This window comes from Camelus bactrianus, chromosome 12 (assembly GCF_048773025.1).
Source record: "Camelus bactrianus isolate YW-2024 breed Bactrian camel chromosome 12, ASM4877302v1, whole genome shotgun sequence".
Classification (NCBI taxonomy): domain Eukaryota; kingdom Metazoa; phylum Chordata; class Mammalia; order Artiodactyla; family Camelidae; genus Camelus; species Camelus bactrianus.
The window spans coordinates 35,025,392-35,043,624 of NC_133550.1; the positions used below are offsets into that span (position 1 = coordinate 35,025,392).

Here is an 18,233-nt window from a genome sequence, read left to right on the forward strand (position 1 = left end):
CTATATAACTCCTTTGTCTACTTTATAGAGCTAAGATTATATAGATACAGATATAGATATCTCTCTCCGTACAGATATATATAAAATTATATAATGCATTTGAAACCATGTTGTGTGGGGGCCATTAGTGTGTCTCTGGCATCTGGTTCTCCTCTCCTTCTGGGCACACAGAAATCTGAGCTTCCTGCCCAGGGTTAGGCTGGAGCCGTGTAATGAGCTTTGGCCATTACGCTGTGAGCAGAAGCCTTGAAGACTGGTGTGTGATTCACCTTTCCTTGCCAGAGACAGGTTTCTGGATGAAACCTCTGTTAATTCTGGGTCCCTGCTAAGTAGAAGAAACTGGTAACTCCTCCCCCTCCCCTTACCATCCTGAGATCAAGAAGTAAATCCTGTCGCCTCAAGCCTTGAGTGCTTGTAGAAGCTATATAAAGATCTGCATGGAACCTCATGGGCCACAAGGAGTAAGAGATACAGAAGTAAGGGGCCCCAGGATGAGGTCTCAGGATGCTCTAACATTTGTAGATCAAACAGAAGTGGAGGGTGAGTAAAGGAGATGGAGAAAGGGCCAGTAATGAAGGGAGAAATCCAGGAGAGCACGAGAGGTCTCCTGAGCCAAGAAGATAATTTTTTCAAGGAAGGAAATGATCCATCCTGTGGACAAATGCTGCTGACAAAGCCAGGAAGACAAAAGATAAGGATTAGGAGACTATGAGCGCTGGACTTGGTTAAAGCTGACTTTAATAAGACCAGTGTCTGGGGAGGGAGAAAGCCCAGATGGAGCAGTCTGAAAAGAGACCGGTAGGTGAGGCTACGGAGACAGTGACAAATCTTTCCAGAAATTTTTCTGTGAAGTGTTGAAGAGGAACAGGGCAGTCATTAGAGGAGGGGTTGGGGGTCAAGGGATTTTTCTTAAGACATGAGTTACAGGAGCATGTTTATAATAATTGAGTAGAGAGCAAAAATTGATGATGCAGGAGAACAAAGAGATGATTAGAGGAACAAAGTCCTTGAGAAGGTGAAATGGGAGGGGATCCAGCACATAATAGGAGGGCCCCCGGGACAGTGGCAGACACTTGACGCATAGTAACGGCAGGAAGCCAGGGAGTGTGGGGATGGTCACAGAAGCCCGTTGACTACTTCTATTCTCTATCCAAGTACAGACAAGGTCATCAGCAGAGCTGGTGTGTGCACGGTGGTGGGCGTGGGGGTACAGATAAAGGAGGTGAGAGGGTGGAGGGGCAAGAAGAGAGTGTGGAGTAACAGCTGGCCACCTCCCTCGCCTATGCGGTCTTTGGTCAGATGTCACCTGCAGTGAGCCCCCTACAAAACATCCTGTTTAAAATTAGCATCCCGTCCCCCCCCCCCCCGACCCCATACTCAAACACTCTGTTCTACTTCCTCTTTTACCAAGTAACCTAACATGCTATGCTGTTTACTTCGCATGTTTATTGTTCTCCGTCTCCCCCAGGCGCTACCAGGATAGGGGCTCTTTGTGCAATTCCCTGACATATTCCGAGCATCTAGGGTTGGGCACTGTTTATTGAATGATTAAAATTTTAAAAATGAATCAATGAAAGAAAGAAAAGAGGCCAAGAAAGGAAGGATGGGAAGGAGGAATGAAGTCAATTCCTTAGGATGGTGAGCCGGGGAAGCACACCGACTCGGCTCTCCGGCACTCACGGGGACAGCAGTCGGGATTGAAAGTGAACCAGTCAAGAGCAGTGTATAGCTCAATGGTAGAGTGCCTGCCTAGCATGCACAAGGCCCTGGGTTCAATTCCCAGCACCTCCACTAAAAATAAACCTAATCCCCCCCCAAAAGAAAAAAAAGCCCCAAAAGGGAAAGAAAGTAAACCCGTCAGCATGTTTCTCTAGCAACATTCAGCCTGCTCAGGTGCAGGCACAAAGGAGGGAGGCTTTAATCAAGGTCAAGGCTTTGCCAGGCAGATAAGTTTTTATAAAATAAAGGAATGAGAGAATTGAGGTACTTGTAAATACGTGGTCATAATGATGGGCCATGGAATCAAAACAGTCATGAGAGGAATGAAATGGTCAAAAGAGTGGCCGGGACAATTCATCAGCGGGCGCATTATTATATTCAGTGTCCTCTCCAGTGACATCTTGAAATATTTAAACCCATTCAAAGCAAGTTTCAGTTTCAAGTATTAGTTCTCAGTATTTAAGGGTTTACTTAGAACGCTCTTCCCTAAAGAGCCTTCATTTTGAAGGGAGATGAAGGTATAGCTTTGCTAAGTGTAAATAGAAAAAGAAAAAAAAAAGGAAAATTACCAACTAAAATTTCAGTACTTACTTGCTGATAGGTTTCTTTGTTTTACCAACCCAATAAAGCACTGGGTGACATAAAGAATCAAGACTAGGGGTTTTTTATTTGACTGGAGTTTGTACAGAGATCTGCAGGGTGGGAGATCCTTTCTGTGTATCAGAAGCAACAGCAGGTGCTCCAAACGTACCATACACGGTGTTATCCATGAGCCACTGAATGAAGGACTAGATTTCAGAAGGCCCACAGGCACTTATTAGAGCCTGAATAACTGAATCAAGGCAGCCTCAAACGAATGCCAAAGTGATTTACTGCATGCAATCCAAAATAATGTCCTGGCTAAACCAAGGAACTTACAGACTGCAGAAGAGGAGAGGCCTCAGGGGGTGACAAAACACACTTCTGAAACACTAATGGACCCCAGGTCCTCACTGTGTGTCATTTCCTTTCTGGCCTCCTGGACGGCTGAAGTCAAGGGCAGCTGTGTACAGCACCGTTTCATTCTTCTGCCTGCTCTACTCCCAGCGTTTGATAAAGCTTTTTAAAAAATTTCAACATATATAGAAAAAGTCAGAATGGAGAACAGAGGTGAAAAACAAAGAATTCTGGTAAGCAATAAACATCGTCTTCTTGGAAGACCATCATGGTCTTGGTTAAGTGTTCAGGTGACACTCATCCGGCCAGTATCAGCCCAGTCATCAAGGCCTAGGAGGATAATTCTATCTGATATTCATTATATCCATAGGAAGTTGCTGAATGAGCATAAACAATGTGGAAATCAAGGTGAAACGATGAGCCAGGGACTATGCCAGGCTTGGTGGGGATTCCTGTGCGGCCCGCAGGGGATTCCCACTCCGACGGGGGAAGTGCAGATGCCAGAGGAGCCGGGACGCCTCAATCACAGGTTGCTGTGCCTCTGCACACACCATCTGTAGCACATGCTATGACCTTCCCCTTCCCTGCTCTGTCCACACCTCGTCAGCCTCAAGACCTGTGCCTCTTACCCTCCTGAAGCCTCTGGGCAGAGTCCCTCTGAAGTCCCCTCTGCATTACTGAGGAGGAGCTGGGACTACACTTCCCAGAATCTCCCTTCCCCGTGGGGCTCTGGGTTAGAGTCAACAATGAGGGGTGCTCAAGTAAGTAAGAACTGGAAGGTGAAAGAGGCTATTTCTCCCTCCAGGTGGGAAGCCAGACACAGCTGTGTAAGTCAGAGACAGCTTCAGGTAAGTCTGAGAATCCTCCATGCCACAGTCAGACGTTCCTGAGATTCTCACTGGCTTCCAGGCTGTTCCTGGGACCCTGGGACCACGGCTCTGAAGCTCCGGGAAGTAGTCAGAGGTGCTTCCCTGCCCTTTCTGTCACTGGTATAAGCCTCTGTGTCAAACACTTCATTCTTGGAAGACACAGAATGCCTTGTTTGCAGCAGAACTCCAACTAAAAGACAGGCCAAGCAGTTACAAGCCCTAGGGAAGACTTTCAAAGAAGAAACTTCAATGTTTGTGTAGAAAAAGTGTGGAAGACCACCTAAGACAGCACCAAAGAGGTGGAAGCTAAACTAATGAGCGGCAAAGGACAAGTTAGGAAGGGGTTTGTCACCAGGTCAGGTCTCCTCTAAGGTCGCGATACTGCTCAGGCACTGGATCTGCCCCTGCTCCGTGCCTGGGGAGAGGTCACGGAGATGCAAACACCGCCCCAGCCAAATCCAGCCCCCGGCTCCTACAGGACATGTTCCCCACCCCATTAAGTTGTTCCAGGTATTCTTCCTGCCCTCATCCCAGTCCACACACATGGGAAATGCAAGTAAAAGTAACCCCAACAGTGGGAAAACGCTGAGGGGCTTTCGAGAGCTAGGTTTAGGCACGCACATTCCGACTCTCTCTGTTCTTAGTTTGCACATTATCTTGCAGACTTTCCTTGAACAGCTGAATGAAATATTAACTCCCTCCCAGTATTCCTGCATATTTGCTCCACAGCACTCATCACACCTGATGTATTTATTTAATGTCTCTCTTCCCTCAGTAACAGTAGACATGTCACTCATTAGATGTTTGATGAATGAATGAAGACTGCCTCCATATGGAGATGGAATTATTAGACACCATCAACTGCTCTTAAAACACACCTAAGACACAACAGGAAGTGCATTAAGCCTTGGTCTCTGCCTCGAGGGCCAGTGCTGCGTCATCACTTTTGCAACTGAACTAAATCAGGCTTGGGGAATAAAATTCAGCTTACAATTCGCCTTTTTCAAACTGTCCACTCGTAAGGATTACCAGCAGGACACCATGGATTTACAGTTATCTGGGCTGCTTCAAAGCTTTGAAATCGTCCCATTTCATTAATGAATAATTCACAGCCTATCCCTAGCATACACTTGCGTAACTTTTAGCAATTTAACATAACACACAGCAAGAACAACAGGAACAAAAGTAGCACCGTAAAATCAAGACTTCAATTCCTTTCATACCTTCAACTATGTGATGGCCACGTCTGGGAGGTAACAAATGACAATGCAAAATGTATTTTGTATCAGACAAGTTCAATTTAGACCACTGAGAAGATATTTTAGATTAAGTTTCTTCTCATGGGATAGTAACAATAGATGGATTTTTTTTTTCCCTCAACGTTGTTCTGTCTTGGGCAAAGGAATATGCACGAGTCATATGAAATATGGATTGATTTTGAATGATCCTGTTGGTAAATCAGTTCAGGATAACTTTGTCCTGGTCATCTTGACCTGGCAATAGAAATGTTTTGATTCAACTCTGTCTTCCTACACAAGCAAAAGCAGTTGAGGCAAAAATAATTCGGCCCTCAGATCTTTAAAGTGGTCTCAAAAATCAGAGTAAAACAAAGGAGGGGAGATGCGGAGAGGGAGAGAGAGACAGAGACAGGGAGAGAGAAAGAGAGACAGAGACATAAAGAATGAGAGAGAGACAGAAGCAGGGAGCCCCCCCCCCCCCCCCGCCATTTGGTGAAACTGCCTTCAGAAGATGGACCAGTGAGAACAAGGCCCTGGTTTGGATGGACTGACATATGGCAGTGGTTGGTGACACCAAAAGCACTGAGTCCTGCCGATAAGGTGAGATTTACCATTGGTATCTCTTGCCACCCACCAGATCCCCTCAGCTTTCCCTGGACACAGGCCAGGGACCCTTAGTCCAAGAGGTGGCGGGGTTAACACCTGCGATCAGAACACAGGGTGACCAGTGGCTGAAGCCACTTGATTCTTTATCAACACCAACCACCACCACTGTGTACACCTATATGTGCCAGACTCCCTTCTAACCATGTTATGATGTATTTGCTCACTTTATCCTCATAGTAGCCCCATTAGTTAGGACTGTCACCCAGTTAGGAAATGAAGAAACTGAGGCACAGGGAAGTTAAGAGCCTTGCCTGGCTATTTACTTAGTAAGTGATGAAATGGCAAGTGGATCTAAGTCCCTGTTGATTAGCTCGAAAGGCCAACCTTAATTACCCTATTCTCCCCTCAAAGACACAGTCCTCTTTCTGATTCAAGGGTCAGATGTTAAGAATGTTTAAGTTAGCTGGTCTAGACAGATGAAAGATGGAATAGCTGGCTTGGATTCCTCTAGCTATGACACTGCAACAAACTGCATGAAGTTGGATCCACGAGGCTAACTCAGCCAGTGACAATTTCACATACCTCCTGCTCCTGGGGACACACGACAACTCCTGGAGACATTTTTGGTTGTCATAACTTAGTGGGGTGGGGACAGTACTGCTGGGATCCAGTGGGTGGAGGCTAGGGATGAACACCCTAGAGGACACCGAACAGCCTTCTACAACAAAGACTTATCCAGCCCCAAATGTCAACAGTGATGAAGCTGAGAAATCCTGGCACTGAATTGATTGATGTTACCCAGACGCAGCCACGGAAATCAGCTATTTACAATCTTTGGTGACAAAGTCAAACTCCCACAAGCTAAGCACTGGGCTCAGTCTTTGGGATGCCAAATCCAATAAGACATCGTCTCTGCCCTCAAAGTGATTATACCAGCCACATGGAATCTTTGCTTTTAAGACGTAGTGGGGAGGGATTCATTGGGAGCTCAGGATTTGTAGATACACACTACCATATATACACTAGATAAACAACAGCATCCTAAATGTACAGCACAGGGAACTGTAGTCAGTACCTTGCAATGGTCTATAATGAAAAGGAATATATATAAAATAAATGAATCACTATGCTGTACACCAGAAATTAACACAACATTGTAAACTGACTATATTAAAAAAAAAATGTAGTATCCTAAACTTAGAGGAAAAACTGGGCATATTAAAGCAGAATAAATGCCCATGTGTACTTTTCCTCTCTTCCTTCACTTCCATCAAGACCACCATGAATTCCCTGATTGCTACAGTCTCCAAGTGAGCAGTCTGAAACCACAGACTTGGCAGCATCAGTAGAGATGTCAGTATCAGTGGTGATGACAGCTGACAGCATACAGCCCTGAAGCTGAGCTGTCATGGGCGTCCAGCAGGAGCAGTGGCCACCCCCCCACCTCAGTCAATGGCTGACGAACACGGGGACCCCAGCTTCAAAGGTGAACCAGCTCTGTGGTGTACACTCTGCTCCTGGCTGGATCAGAGACTATCCTCTCATGTTGGCCACCAACCTCTTCCTCCTTCACTCGCCTTTCTCCTGAGAGCGCGCCACCCATCAACAGCTTGAGCAAGCATCCTTGCCCGAGGCGCTGCTTCTGCTTAGCAAAGAAATTCAGCTAAGACTACTTTTTAAAAAGGCCCCTGCCAGCATGGATCAACAATGGTAACTCCTAGAGACACTGCTTTGGTCTGAATTTACATGCTGAAATCCTAAACCCCAAAATGATGGTGTTAGGAGGTGGGGCCTTTGGGACGTGATTAGGTCACGGAGTCCTCAAAAATGAGGTTAGCGTCTTCATGAGATCCCAGAGAGCTGCCTAGCCCCTTTCACCTGTCAAGACACAGCAAGAACATGCCTTCCCTGAGCCAGGAGAGGGTTCTCCTCAGGCACTGCACCTGCCAGCACCTTGGCCTTCAGAACTAACTGTGAGGGATGCATTTCTGTGACTTATAGCCCACACGGTCTATGGTATTTTGTTCCAGCAGCTCCCAAAAAATGTAGACAGACACTCAAGGAATTTGCAGGGCTTTGATTTTCAGAAGGAAATCTTCCTTCTTCACTCTTTGCTTGGGGCTGTCCTTAATTTTCCTTTCCCTTCAACTCCTGCTCAAGACCCTTGGTGATACGTATGTATGACATGTAAGAAGATGGAGATTATTCAGTGGAGGAAGGGCTAAGTCTCTTTTGGGAGAGGAGGAGGAATTTGGAGAGTTCAGTGTCTCCTGGCACTCATTTATTTTGGACACTCATCACCATGGTTTGAACTGTAAAATGACGGCAGAGACCCTTGTTCTTTCCCCCTCGTTCTCAGAGCTCTGGATCCAGAGAGAACATCTACAGCACAGGCTGGATGTGGCTGCAAAAAAGACAGGGATGGAAGCAGGAAGGGTAGTGTGAGCAGGAAGCCTGTGAAGGCAGAGGACAACCCAGGTGAGATGAGCACTTGAGACAGGGAAATCTTTGTGCAGTTTTCCCTTGAACAGGCATAAAGCAAGACTAGGATGGGCGTCAAGTACAGTTTTTTAGTTCTGGGTTGATCTCCAATTTTATTCCCTGATGAATCTAAAACCAAACCCTCTGGGAGCAGATTAATGTCTGGACCTCGACAATGCTCAACTTGCTACCTAATGTATTCTAAGTTCTTCCCAAGCATGGAAGGTCATCATTAATCTCATTAATCCGTATACATTAGCAATACATGGACAGCTGTATTGGACACTGCTATTCCTAATGGTTACCTTTTAAGGGATTTATAAACTGTATGCAAAATTTTCCAAAAAGTCTGCCTTGAAAAACTATTTAAAAAGTCAGTGTTAATATATGATATTTAGCTATATATACCATATAACTATAATGATGGTAATAAAGATTTATTAATTGCTTACCATATGACAGGTATAGAGAAAAGCACTTGATATGAATGACTTCATTTAATTATCATAATAACTCATGAAACAGATCTCATCATTAGCCTCATTTTGCAGATGAGCTATCTTTCCCAAGAACACATAGCTTTTAATGATGAAAACAAATGAGAACTCAGAATGTCTGACCCCAGACTTCTAACCACTGTATCAGTTACCCATTGCTGTGTAACAAATCACCATGAACTTAGAGGCTTAAAACAGCACACATTAATGAGCTTACAGTTTCTATAGGTCAGGAATGTAAACACAGCTTAGCTGGGTCCTTTGTTTTGGGGTCTCACTAGGCTGCAACACATTCTCAACAGAGGCTTGACTGAGGAAAGATCTGCTTCCAAGATCCCTCATTGCTGGCAGAGCTCATCTTGTGGTTGTAGGACTGAGGTCCCTGTTTTCTGGCTAGTTGTCAACTGGGAGCAATTCTCAGCTCCTAGGGGCCACCCCACCTTTATGTGCACAGGGTCCCCTTCATAGACTGTTTCATAACATGGAAACTTCTTCAAAACCAGCAAAGGAGAGTCTAACTTCGGTCAGCTGAGGTGGGATCTTATATACCATAACGTAATCACAGAAGTGCCGTCGCACTACCTATGCCATGTTCCATTGGTTGAAAGCAAGTCCCAGGCATCGCCTGCACTCAAGGGGAGAGAACTATACAGAGGCGTGAAAACCAGGAGGCAGGCAGCACAGACTTCAGGGTCTGTCCACCACAACCACCAGATCACACTTGTCCCATCTTCTCAATTTTGCCAAATCTGTACATTATCTACAATATTTTAATGTGCTCTACTTCCTTAAATTGACTCACTTTTATAAATATTGAACAAAGAAATTTTCTATCAGAGTCAAATTATTTGCCACAAACAGAAGGTAAAACAAAGATGTAATAAAATAAATGTAATCTGTACTGGGTATTCAGCTGCATGGGCTGAATAAATAGATGTAACCTGTACTGGGTATTCAGCTGCATGGGCTGACTTAATCCTCACACAGCTCCTGGTAAATATTATCATCCTCATTATTAAAAGCATAGAAGCTGAGATCCAGAAAAGTTGGACAAACTGCTCAAGACCACTTGGCTTAGAAGTGGTTTCACCAAGATTCAAATCAACGCCCACTGGCAACCAAAGAGCACAAGAACCACTGTCTAGTTAGCACCCCGCCTCACTAGGCAGCCCAGTTCTCCTGGCTCCCTTTCAGAATTCTTAACTGGTCTCCTAACTTCAACCCTGAGATTCATTTTCAGACACTAGGAATCAACATAGCATAAGGGTAAAGAGGAAGTAGGCTCAGGTCGTAATCCTGGCTTTATCTCTTACTGGCCTTGCCACTTGGACAAGTGACTGCTTTCCCTCAATCGTCTCATCTATAAAACAGGGATGATAATAATAAGTGGTTAATAAATGCATGAGTGAAGTTTTAAATTATACTCTTTTTGCCATCACCTTGAAATATCCAAGCTCTCCAACCTTGAATGCTATCTATGTGTTTACTACCGTTAGATTTTTCAATCCTTCTGAGGAAGACAAGTGAAAATAGAAACAAGCTGTCTTGACAGATTGCATTATTTTGTGCCTTTCCATTTATAAAGCTTACTGTATTTCCTCTTTTGGGGAAAATGCCCTTGAGTAGGACTGAGAAGATGGGGTATTGTGTCCAAAGCAAAGGGTCAGCCTTTGGTCAGAGCATCCTCAGCACCAGGGGCAAGGCTGCGTTCATGGACACGGATGCAGGCAGGTGGGTCCACACAATGGGAGGAACTTGTGGCCTTTCTTTTCTCCTTGCTTCGAGGACACTGATTCCCAAATTCTTCCTTTGCTCCTCCACATCAATTTTGCCTCTCAAATAAATGATTTCTATTAGCATGAAAACATGCAGTCATTCCTCCCATGTTAAACGGAAAGAACTCTTGACCCCACCTGTTACTCCAGTTATCAACCCATTTCTCTCTCTTCCTTGAACCTCCTTAAAAGAGCTCTCTATATCTGCTGTCTCCCAATTTTCTCCTCCCTTACTTTCTTGAGCACACTTTGGTCATACTTCTACCACTCTATAGAAACTTCTCTCGCCCAGCTCAGCACACCCCTCCACGCAGCTAAATTCAATGACTAACAGTCATGATCTTGCCTCGTCAGCAGCACTTGACCCCATCAACTGCCCCGTCCCTCCGAAAACACTCTCCTCCAGGCACCACACCCTCTAGGTTTCCTTCCAGCTCCTTTCTGCTGAGTCCTATCATCCAAATGCTTATCTCCAGCCCAGATCTCTGTCTCCCAGACTCTTCTCTCCTACTTAGCATCTCCACCGCTGGGACACCTCCAACTTCATGTGTCTACAAGGGGACCTGCTCCTCTCTGCATTCCTGTAAATGGCAACTCTTTTCTTCCAACTCTTTAAACGAACAGCATATGACAGATGAACAGCCCATGACTCCTCTCCCCTATCACTCATTCAATCTTTCTGCAATGCCCATAAGCTCTGGTTACTACTCTTCTCAACATCTCCTCTGTGTGTGCCTGACAAAGACACCATCACTTCTTTCCTGGATTCTTGCAACAAATCTCCTAACTGACCTCTCTGCATCTGCCCTTACCACCTCTCCCCTTCTCACAGTCTAATATTACCAGATAGCCAGTGACCCTAATAAAACAGAAACCAGATCTTATTATGCCTCGGCTCCAAACTGTCCAGTGATTTCCCACATCGCTCAGAGAAAAGCTAAAGTTCTCCAGTGACCACTAAGACCTGATGTCACCTGGTTTTTGTTGCCTCTCTGATAAAATCCCTCACTATTCTCTCTACCTTGCTCCATCAACTCCTTCATACTGGCCTTTTCACTGTTCCATAAATATACCAGGCATGCTCCTGCCTCAGGGCCTTTGCACATGATGTTCCCGTTCCTTGGAAGAGAAGCCCACCTTTACCAACTTTTATAAAATTGCAAGCCCCTCTTCACACTTCCTGCTTTCCTTTCTTCTCCTTGTTTATTGATATTCTACACAGATATACTTATTTATTCTGTTCTTTAAGTTCCATCAAGGCAGGGATTTTTGTCTATTTTATTCATTGCTGAGGCAATTCCTGGCAGAAAGTGAGAGTGCAGTAAGTACTTACTAAATGAATTAACTGTCATCAAGGGGGTATGACTTATATAATTATAGTTATCTTGTAACAGTTGATGATATGAGTTTTCCCCCCATGTTCTACATGATTCTGAGGAAGGGTGCTCCATTAACATAACTGCTGCTCACACATTCCAAATAATTCCAAAGTCATCCACAATCTGGTCCCTGATATGAAGAAAAGATAAACTTCTTATTGATGACAGTGATTCCAAAATAGGTACAACAGAGTCAACGATGGATATAAAACTAAAAATAAAAAAAAATCTAAAATAGAAAATGCAAATTTATAAATATGAGTTTACCTTTACAGAAGGAAATCTCTTTAAATAGGTAAAAAGCAAATCACTTGGACTTGACACTTCATTTGGGAACTCTGCTGTCAATTGCTTTCTCCGGGCTAGTATGAAGGACGAGTTAGGCCAGAGCAAGCACTCAGCTGCTGACAGTCAAGCAAGGGGCGGCCTTCGCAAGAAAGGTGAAACCTGACTATGTCATCACTTTCACCACGAGTTAAGAGATTCTCCTAGATGTGTTTCTGGACTTTCAAAGTTAAAAGAGAGAAGGATTCTCTTTCTGTTAAACTGCTCAACTACAGAGCCTGTCTCTACCCATTTAGAAATATAAGCTTCTAAGTTTGTGGAATGTTTTCCACAGCTGTTGGACGTCATGACACACGGCTATGGAAGAAGACACTAGAAATTCATAAAATGGACTTAGTGCTAAAGAATTCAGGTGTATCTGGATTCACAGGAAGCCCCTTGGGTTTTCTTTTTCCTTTTCCACCTTGAACTAAGTTCGTTGTTTTATGCATAAAAGGCTCAAGTAACTTTTGGAAGCTGAAACAGCTCTCCAAATGTCTGTCTCTCTACTGCAGCTCTTTAGGAGACACTTGATTTAAATAAAAGTGCTTCTGATTTTTTTTTTAAATCTAATAATACAGTGTAGACACAGGTTTGTTTATTGTTCAAGCTAGGGACATTTTATTTTAATTATCTGTGACAGGGAAAAATTAATTTAGCTATAATTTCCTGCTGCCCCTAAGCAGGGAAGCACCTGCCGAAACCCCTCTTCTCGCCAAGCTGGCTGAGGCTGGGAGGACGCAAAGCAGAGCCTGGAGACGGAGTGAGAGTCAAATTGTGCTGCTTATGCAAAGTGTGGGCTGCAGGGAAAAGCTGCTTGGGGAGAAGTTTCCAGAAAGAGGAAAACCAAGCTGTTGGTAGCAGACAGAGAACTGCAGGGAAGCTGCCACCCTGAGAATAACTTTTGGAGGGAAGGAGAGGAAGAGATGCTTAGGTAAGTTTTCATGAAGTTTTGCCATATGGTGATATCACCCTTTTTCCAATTGCTATTTTATCTGGTATACATTAAAATAAATATCTAGCTATTACATTTTTTAAAAAAATTATAACCAAACAAAATTATCTTGTATACCACTAAAACCCTATGAGCTGTTCATCTAACACTCTGGTCAACTCTGTACAACACAGCACAACTGTTCAGGAAAAGGCAGGAGCACCATCCTCAGCTGCCCGCTCTCATTCTGGCAGCTGAGCACTGTGGTACAGGTGGTGTTTTAGAAGACGTATAGGAGGTCTTTCATCTCTTTAGTAATGCATATTATTTGGAAAAGTATTAGGCTTTTTGAATTTTAACTGACAAGTCATGAAGGGACCTTGAAAAGACCTACACAAAAGAAGGCCCAGGAATAGAGAGAATAGTTATGAAGCTTAAAATATAAATCTTTTATCAACTGAACAAAGCTACTTAAGTTCTGATAAGAATCAAAATTTGGACAGAGTCAGAATGGATCAGAGGAAAGACTTCCGTTATTACAGATCATGTGGCAATTCAGATCTTTTATCTCTTTGTATAAAAATTCTGAAACTTAAGAATAAAAAAATGAAATTATTTTTAAGAATAAAATATGAACTCACTATTAACATTAAAGTATACACAATTGTCTCAGTAAGAACTTAAAGAACAAGGTTTATCAAAGATATGTCCGATGGGTATAGGAAAGATTTTTTTGGAACCCCGCAAAAGTGGGAACAAACAATATATTTGATTTTGTTCATTGCTCTGGGGGAAACTTTAACTAAGATAGTCTTTTGAGCAATCTGGTTCCACATTGTTGCAAATAAGAATCTGTTTCCTTAAGGCCACACTCATCTCACCATTTTTTGAATTTTTTTTTTGGAGACATTCTAGAAGAATACTACTTCTGTTTTATAAATTCTCAGGAGTTGAGGTTAGTCTAATAGACCTGGAAAAATTCTATCTATCTTAAGTGTCCCAAGAACAGCATGCAACCTGCATCTCACAAAGAAAACCCTGGATGTCTGACGTCAGAGATCTAGCCTGCAGCCTTGAAGAGCAGAATCAGAAAAAAAAAAAAAAAAAAAAAAACCACTTTTAACTGCCAACCTGTTCTTCTTACTGACTATGAAAAGCTCTGGAAGCTGCGCACAGAGTCCAGCTAACGGGCCAAGCTCTGCGAGCGTGCACGGCGCTGCCGGGGCCCTGACAGCCTCCTTGCTGATTGGTGCCCAGGGCCTCTTGGACCGTCCCCTTCACTTCCCCTGCAGGGAAGGAGGAGGGATGAGAGCAAGGCTGATATAGTAACCCTCGAGTCTGAGAACCTGTGAAAAGCCAAGAATGGCTCTTAAAACTGGAATCACTTCCAGTGTTTTGGCCAAATCAGCCAGACAGTCTCTTCTGGTGTGTGAGGCTACCCAAGCTTACTATGTCTCCTGAAATAGAAAAAGAGCCCCCAAGTGGGGTGATTGCATTTTTATCCAAAGTTTTCTGTAACCCATGCAAATAGAACCCTTAGTTTACATAGAGAAACAGCAGATGTAGGAAGTCAGTCCAAATTGTAACACTTGGAAACAATCGATCTAATTGGAATATTCTGGTTTTCATGGAATCTTTTGGCATTAAAATGCTCCCAAAGGCTAACTGTGCTGCAAAAATCTAGTTGCTAGAACATTCCCCAACACTGCAGATTGGCAAACTCACCAAATGAAATGTTCAGTTAACATCATGACTACTTATTTCTAATTGTCTCTTAATATGAATAGATGTGTATTTATATTTTTTTCTCATCCAAGCAAACTATTTACCTCTTTCTCCATATGTAATCCTTCTGCTCTAATATTTCTTTCAAATACTTCTCTCTTTTCAGTCTGGGGGTTGGATTTTCTGTACACAAGAATGTAGTCAATTCGACACCTTCCATCTCTGAAGTAAAGTCCATTTGATTTGTTTTTTTCTGGTACTGTCTAAACACAAAGAGAAAGGAACCAGTTTAAGATACCCATAAAACTGAGCGTTGGGTGAATAATATTAAAGAACAATGAAAACTAAATGTATTTGCCTAGTGTTTTATCAAAATTATACTTTCTTTAATAAAAAATGTAAACAAGAGGAAACAAGATAACAATTGAAAAAGCATTAAGTCTAATGGGCAAAACTTAGGACATTCACCTAATAATACAGAACGTTGGCAACGATGTAGAGCAACTGAGCATTCTCGTATTCTACAGGTGAGAGTGAAAACTGATACTCCTACTCTGGAAAACACACTAGCGTCATCTTATAAAACTGAACATCTGTGTAACATAGAATCCTAAAGAAATCCCTGATAAAGCAACTAGGAATCCCATGCGTGAATTCATAGCAGCATTGCTCCTAAGAGCATAAAAATTAACAATGGGAATAAATGCAAATGTCCACCAGTAGGTGGACAAATCGTAGGGCAGTCATATAGTGGGATATTATACAGCAGTGAAAATGAACTATAGTTCCATCTAAGAGCATAAATCTTACAATATAGACAGAAAAAAAGCAAGTCACAGAAGACTTCATACTGCATGATACCAGTTTTTACAAAGTACAGAATAAAATAAATCTAAAAAGAAGTTGTTAAAGCTACACATATGTGGTAAAAGGCTTTTTAGAGCCAGAGAACAAAAAAACACAAAAATTCAGGAAGATGCTACCTCTGGTAGTGTAGAGGGATGGGAATGTAAGCAGTTTGATGGTTTTAATAATACTCTAGTTCAGTGTTTCTCAAGTTTTTTGCCCACATGAAAAACACTTTATTTTATGATACAATATATGTGTACAGTTGACCCTTGACCAACACAGGGGTTCATTCAAATATAACTTGCAGTCATAGTCAGCCCTCCATATCCGTGATTCTTCCACAGCAAAGATTCAACCAACACATGCCATGTAGCAAATGTAGTATCTACTATTGAAAAATATCCACGTCTAAGTGGAACCCATGTAGTTCAAATCCGCTTTGTTCAAGGTCAACTGCACGTGTGAACACACACAATATCTGAGGCCACAGTACACATCAGTTTCCAAACAGTAGTATGAAGAGACAGGCCAGACCACCAAGGCCACTGCTAGAATCCATATTCTTGCAGCTGGGCCATAGGCATCCTCACCCAAAGGGAAAACCTCAGCCAGGAGGGACGGAAATACCTGTGTCCCGCACTAGGTGCAGGTATTTACAACTGATGACCAATCCTCACTGACTATTTTTTGGCTTTTGCCTAAAGAGGCACTTCGAAGGCTACCCAAATAAACACTTCCTTACCAATTACTTGCCAAACAAGGGAACTCTCCTGTAGATTTAGTACATCAGCACCTGCCTGCAAACACAGGGCTACAGCCAAGGTTGCAAGAGGAGGATGAACAAAGCACTCAACTCCCTGACACTGTTCCTTCATCTATAAATTAAGGGGATTAGACGAGTTGCTTTTTGAGGTGCATTTCAAGGTCTCTTCTTCATGCTACGTTATGGCATCCAAAGCATCTGTGTGAAGAGACAGAGTGAGTGTTTTTTTTTTTTAAGGAAAAAAAAACAATAGAGAAGTAGTGTCTGGTGTTTGTAGAGAGAGGTCTGGGAAGCTTGGTAGGAGTAAACAATCCTCCTTGTTCAAAGGTGTTATCCTTTCACTGGTTAACTGACTCTGGAATAATAAAAACATTAAGAATATGGAATATATAAATGATTCTTATCTGTGTTCTATTACCTAAACCTAGTACTTATACAAAGGAGTTATCAAACTCCACCAACACAAGCTGAGCAACAGGGAAGTTCTTCAACAAAACACTTTTCTTTCTCCCAAAATGACATATGAACAGACGGATCTATTAACAATTGAAATGAATTTCCAGATTACAGAGGCAAATGGAAACTCAGAGAGGCTTCAGACAACAGAATCTAATCCACTGAGAGCGGGCCATTTTCATGTCACTGTTCTACATGCTGGGGGGTTGACAAGGAAATCTTTCCTGGTAAAGCCTACTTTTTACTAGTTAGCAATACCCAGGACGTAGATTATTTTAAAACAGTGGGTGGTTTTAAGAACACTCCTTTGTATAAACCAAACGTCTTCAGGTATAAGGGAAGTGCACCACCCAAAGTTTGTTTTGAGCATAGGTAGATTTAGGATCCCTGAAATGTGCTAGACCCCTGGGGGAAATCAAAGGACTATAAGACCTGGTGTGTTTTTCTTCCAGAAACCTACAGTTCAATGAGATGATGACATTAGAAAGTTCATTGGAACACGCTTCACAGGCTCCTGCCTAGATCAAGAATTGTATTTTTAAGAAATAACACATTCTTACCTCTCCTCCTGCTTCCAATCTGCTAGCATCATCTGAAGTACTAGTCAGGTTTCCAGGGTGAAGGAGAGAATCGTCATCTTTGCAAGGACTGTTGACAGCTTCTAATTCATCAAAAAGAATATTGACATCCTTGGCCACTAGAACCAAAGTAAATACATCAGAAGTGGGGTTAAGAATCTGGGATCTTAAAAGCAACACTAAAAGAGAAGACATCACCTTTTGGCTTCCTTTTTTTTTCATGGTTTCAGTAACACCCTGAATGGCAGGTATATTGGATGTCAGATGTAAAACATGTTTGATCAAACAGTGTCTTGAGATTAAGAACAATGTGAAGCAAAGTCAAGTACTTCCACAGGAAAAATTTAATTTGTCTTCCGTGATAATAGGAGGTATTGTGTTTGTTTAGCTTTTCTTCATATAGTTGTTTAGCATAAGGTACTTTAAGACTTCTAAGAACTCACTCTCTGTGTTGGAGATGATCTATACTTTTAAAATTTTTTGTTTTCATTTAAATGCCATATAACTGGCTAAGTAAACCATAAATGTGCCACTTGCATAGTTCAGTACCAATGGCGATTTTACTCCTCTGTTGTTACTTCTTTAAGATCTAACAGAGAAAGGTGATGCAGTAAAAAAGCATGCAGTTAGGTTTTTTCCCTTTAGTCTTCTTTAATCATGAATTAGAATCATGAAGTAAGCCACTCAGGAACTCTCCCAGAAGACTACTGATGCTAACATATCAATCCATGAAGCACTTGTGTATCAGAGTTCCAGGTCCAGAACGCTAAGTTCAAATACACAGAGCCTTGCTGTATACCAGAAAGGAAAGCTCAACACTAGCGGATGAGAGAATATAATGCCAGATATGGTACCTTCTTTACTGACTCGAATTACAGCCCAACATTGAAGTTCACTTTTTCCTTTGATGCTTTAAAAACTAAAGGTTTTTAACCTGCCAGAAGTTGCTGCATAGAAAAATTCATAGAAGATTTGGTTCTATTTACCCACGCATATAAAAGACTATTCATTCTTTCATTCAAAAAATTTCTTAGAAGTGTGCACACTATGTGTCAGGCACAGAGCTCTGAAATGACTGTACCTCAGTGAATAAAAGTGGCGTGT

The 18,233-nt window shown here is 42.5% G+C and overlaps 1 protein-coding gene across 2 annotated transcripts in view; it reads right to left on the bottom strand.

Moving 5' to 3' along the window:
• Window positions 1–18,233, bottom strand: part of ANO4 (anoctamin 4) — a 263,479-nt gene that overhangs the window by 131,380 nt on the left and 113,866 nt on the right. For both annotated transcript variants that reach the window (XM_010962817.3, XM_074375230.1), the window contains exons 4-5: window positions 17,112–17,248; window positions 14,588–14,746 (exon numbers count right to left, since the gene is read on the bottom strand). In XM_010962817.3, coding sequence (XP_010961119.2) covers window positions 14,588–14,746; window positions 17,112–17,248 — 296 coding nt within the window. The remainder of the gene's footprint in view (window positions 1–14,587; window positions 14,747–17,111; window positions 17,249–18,233) is intronic.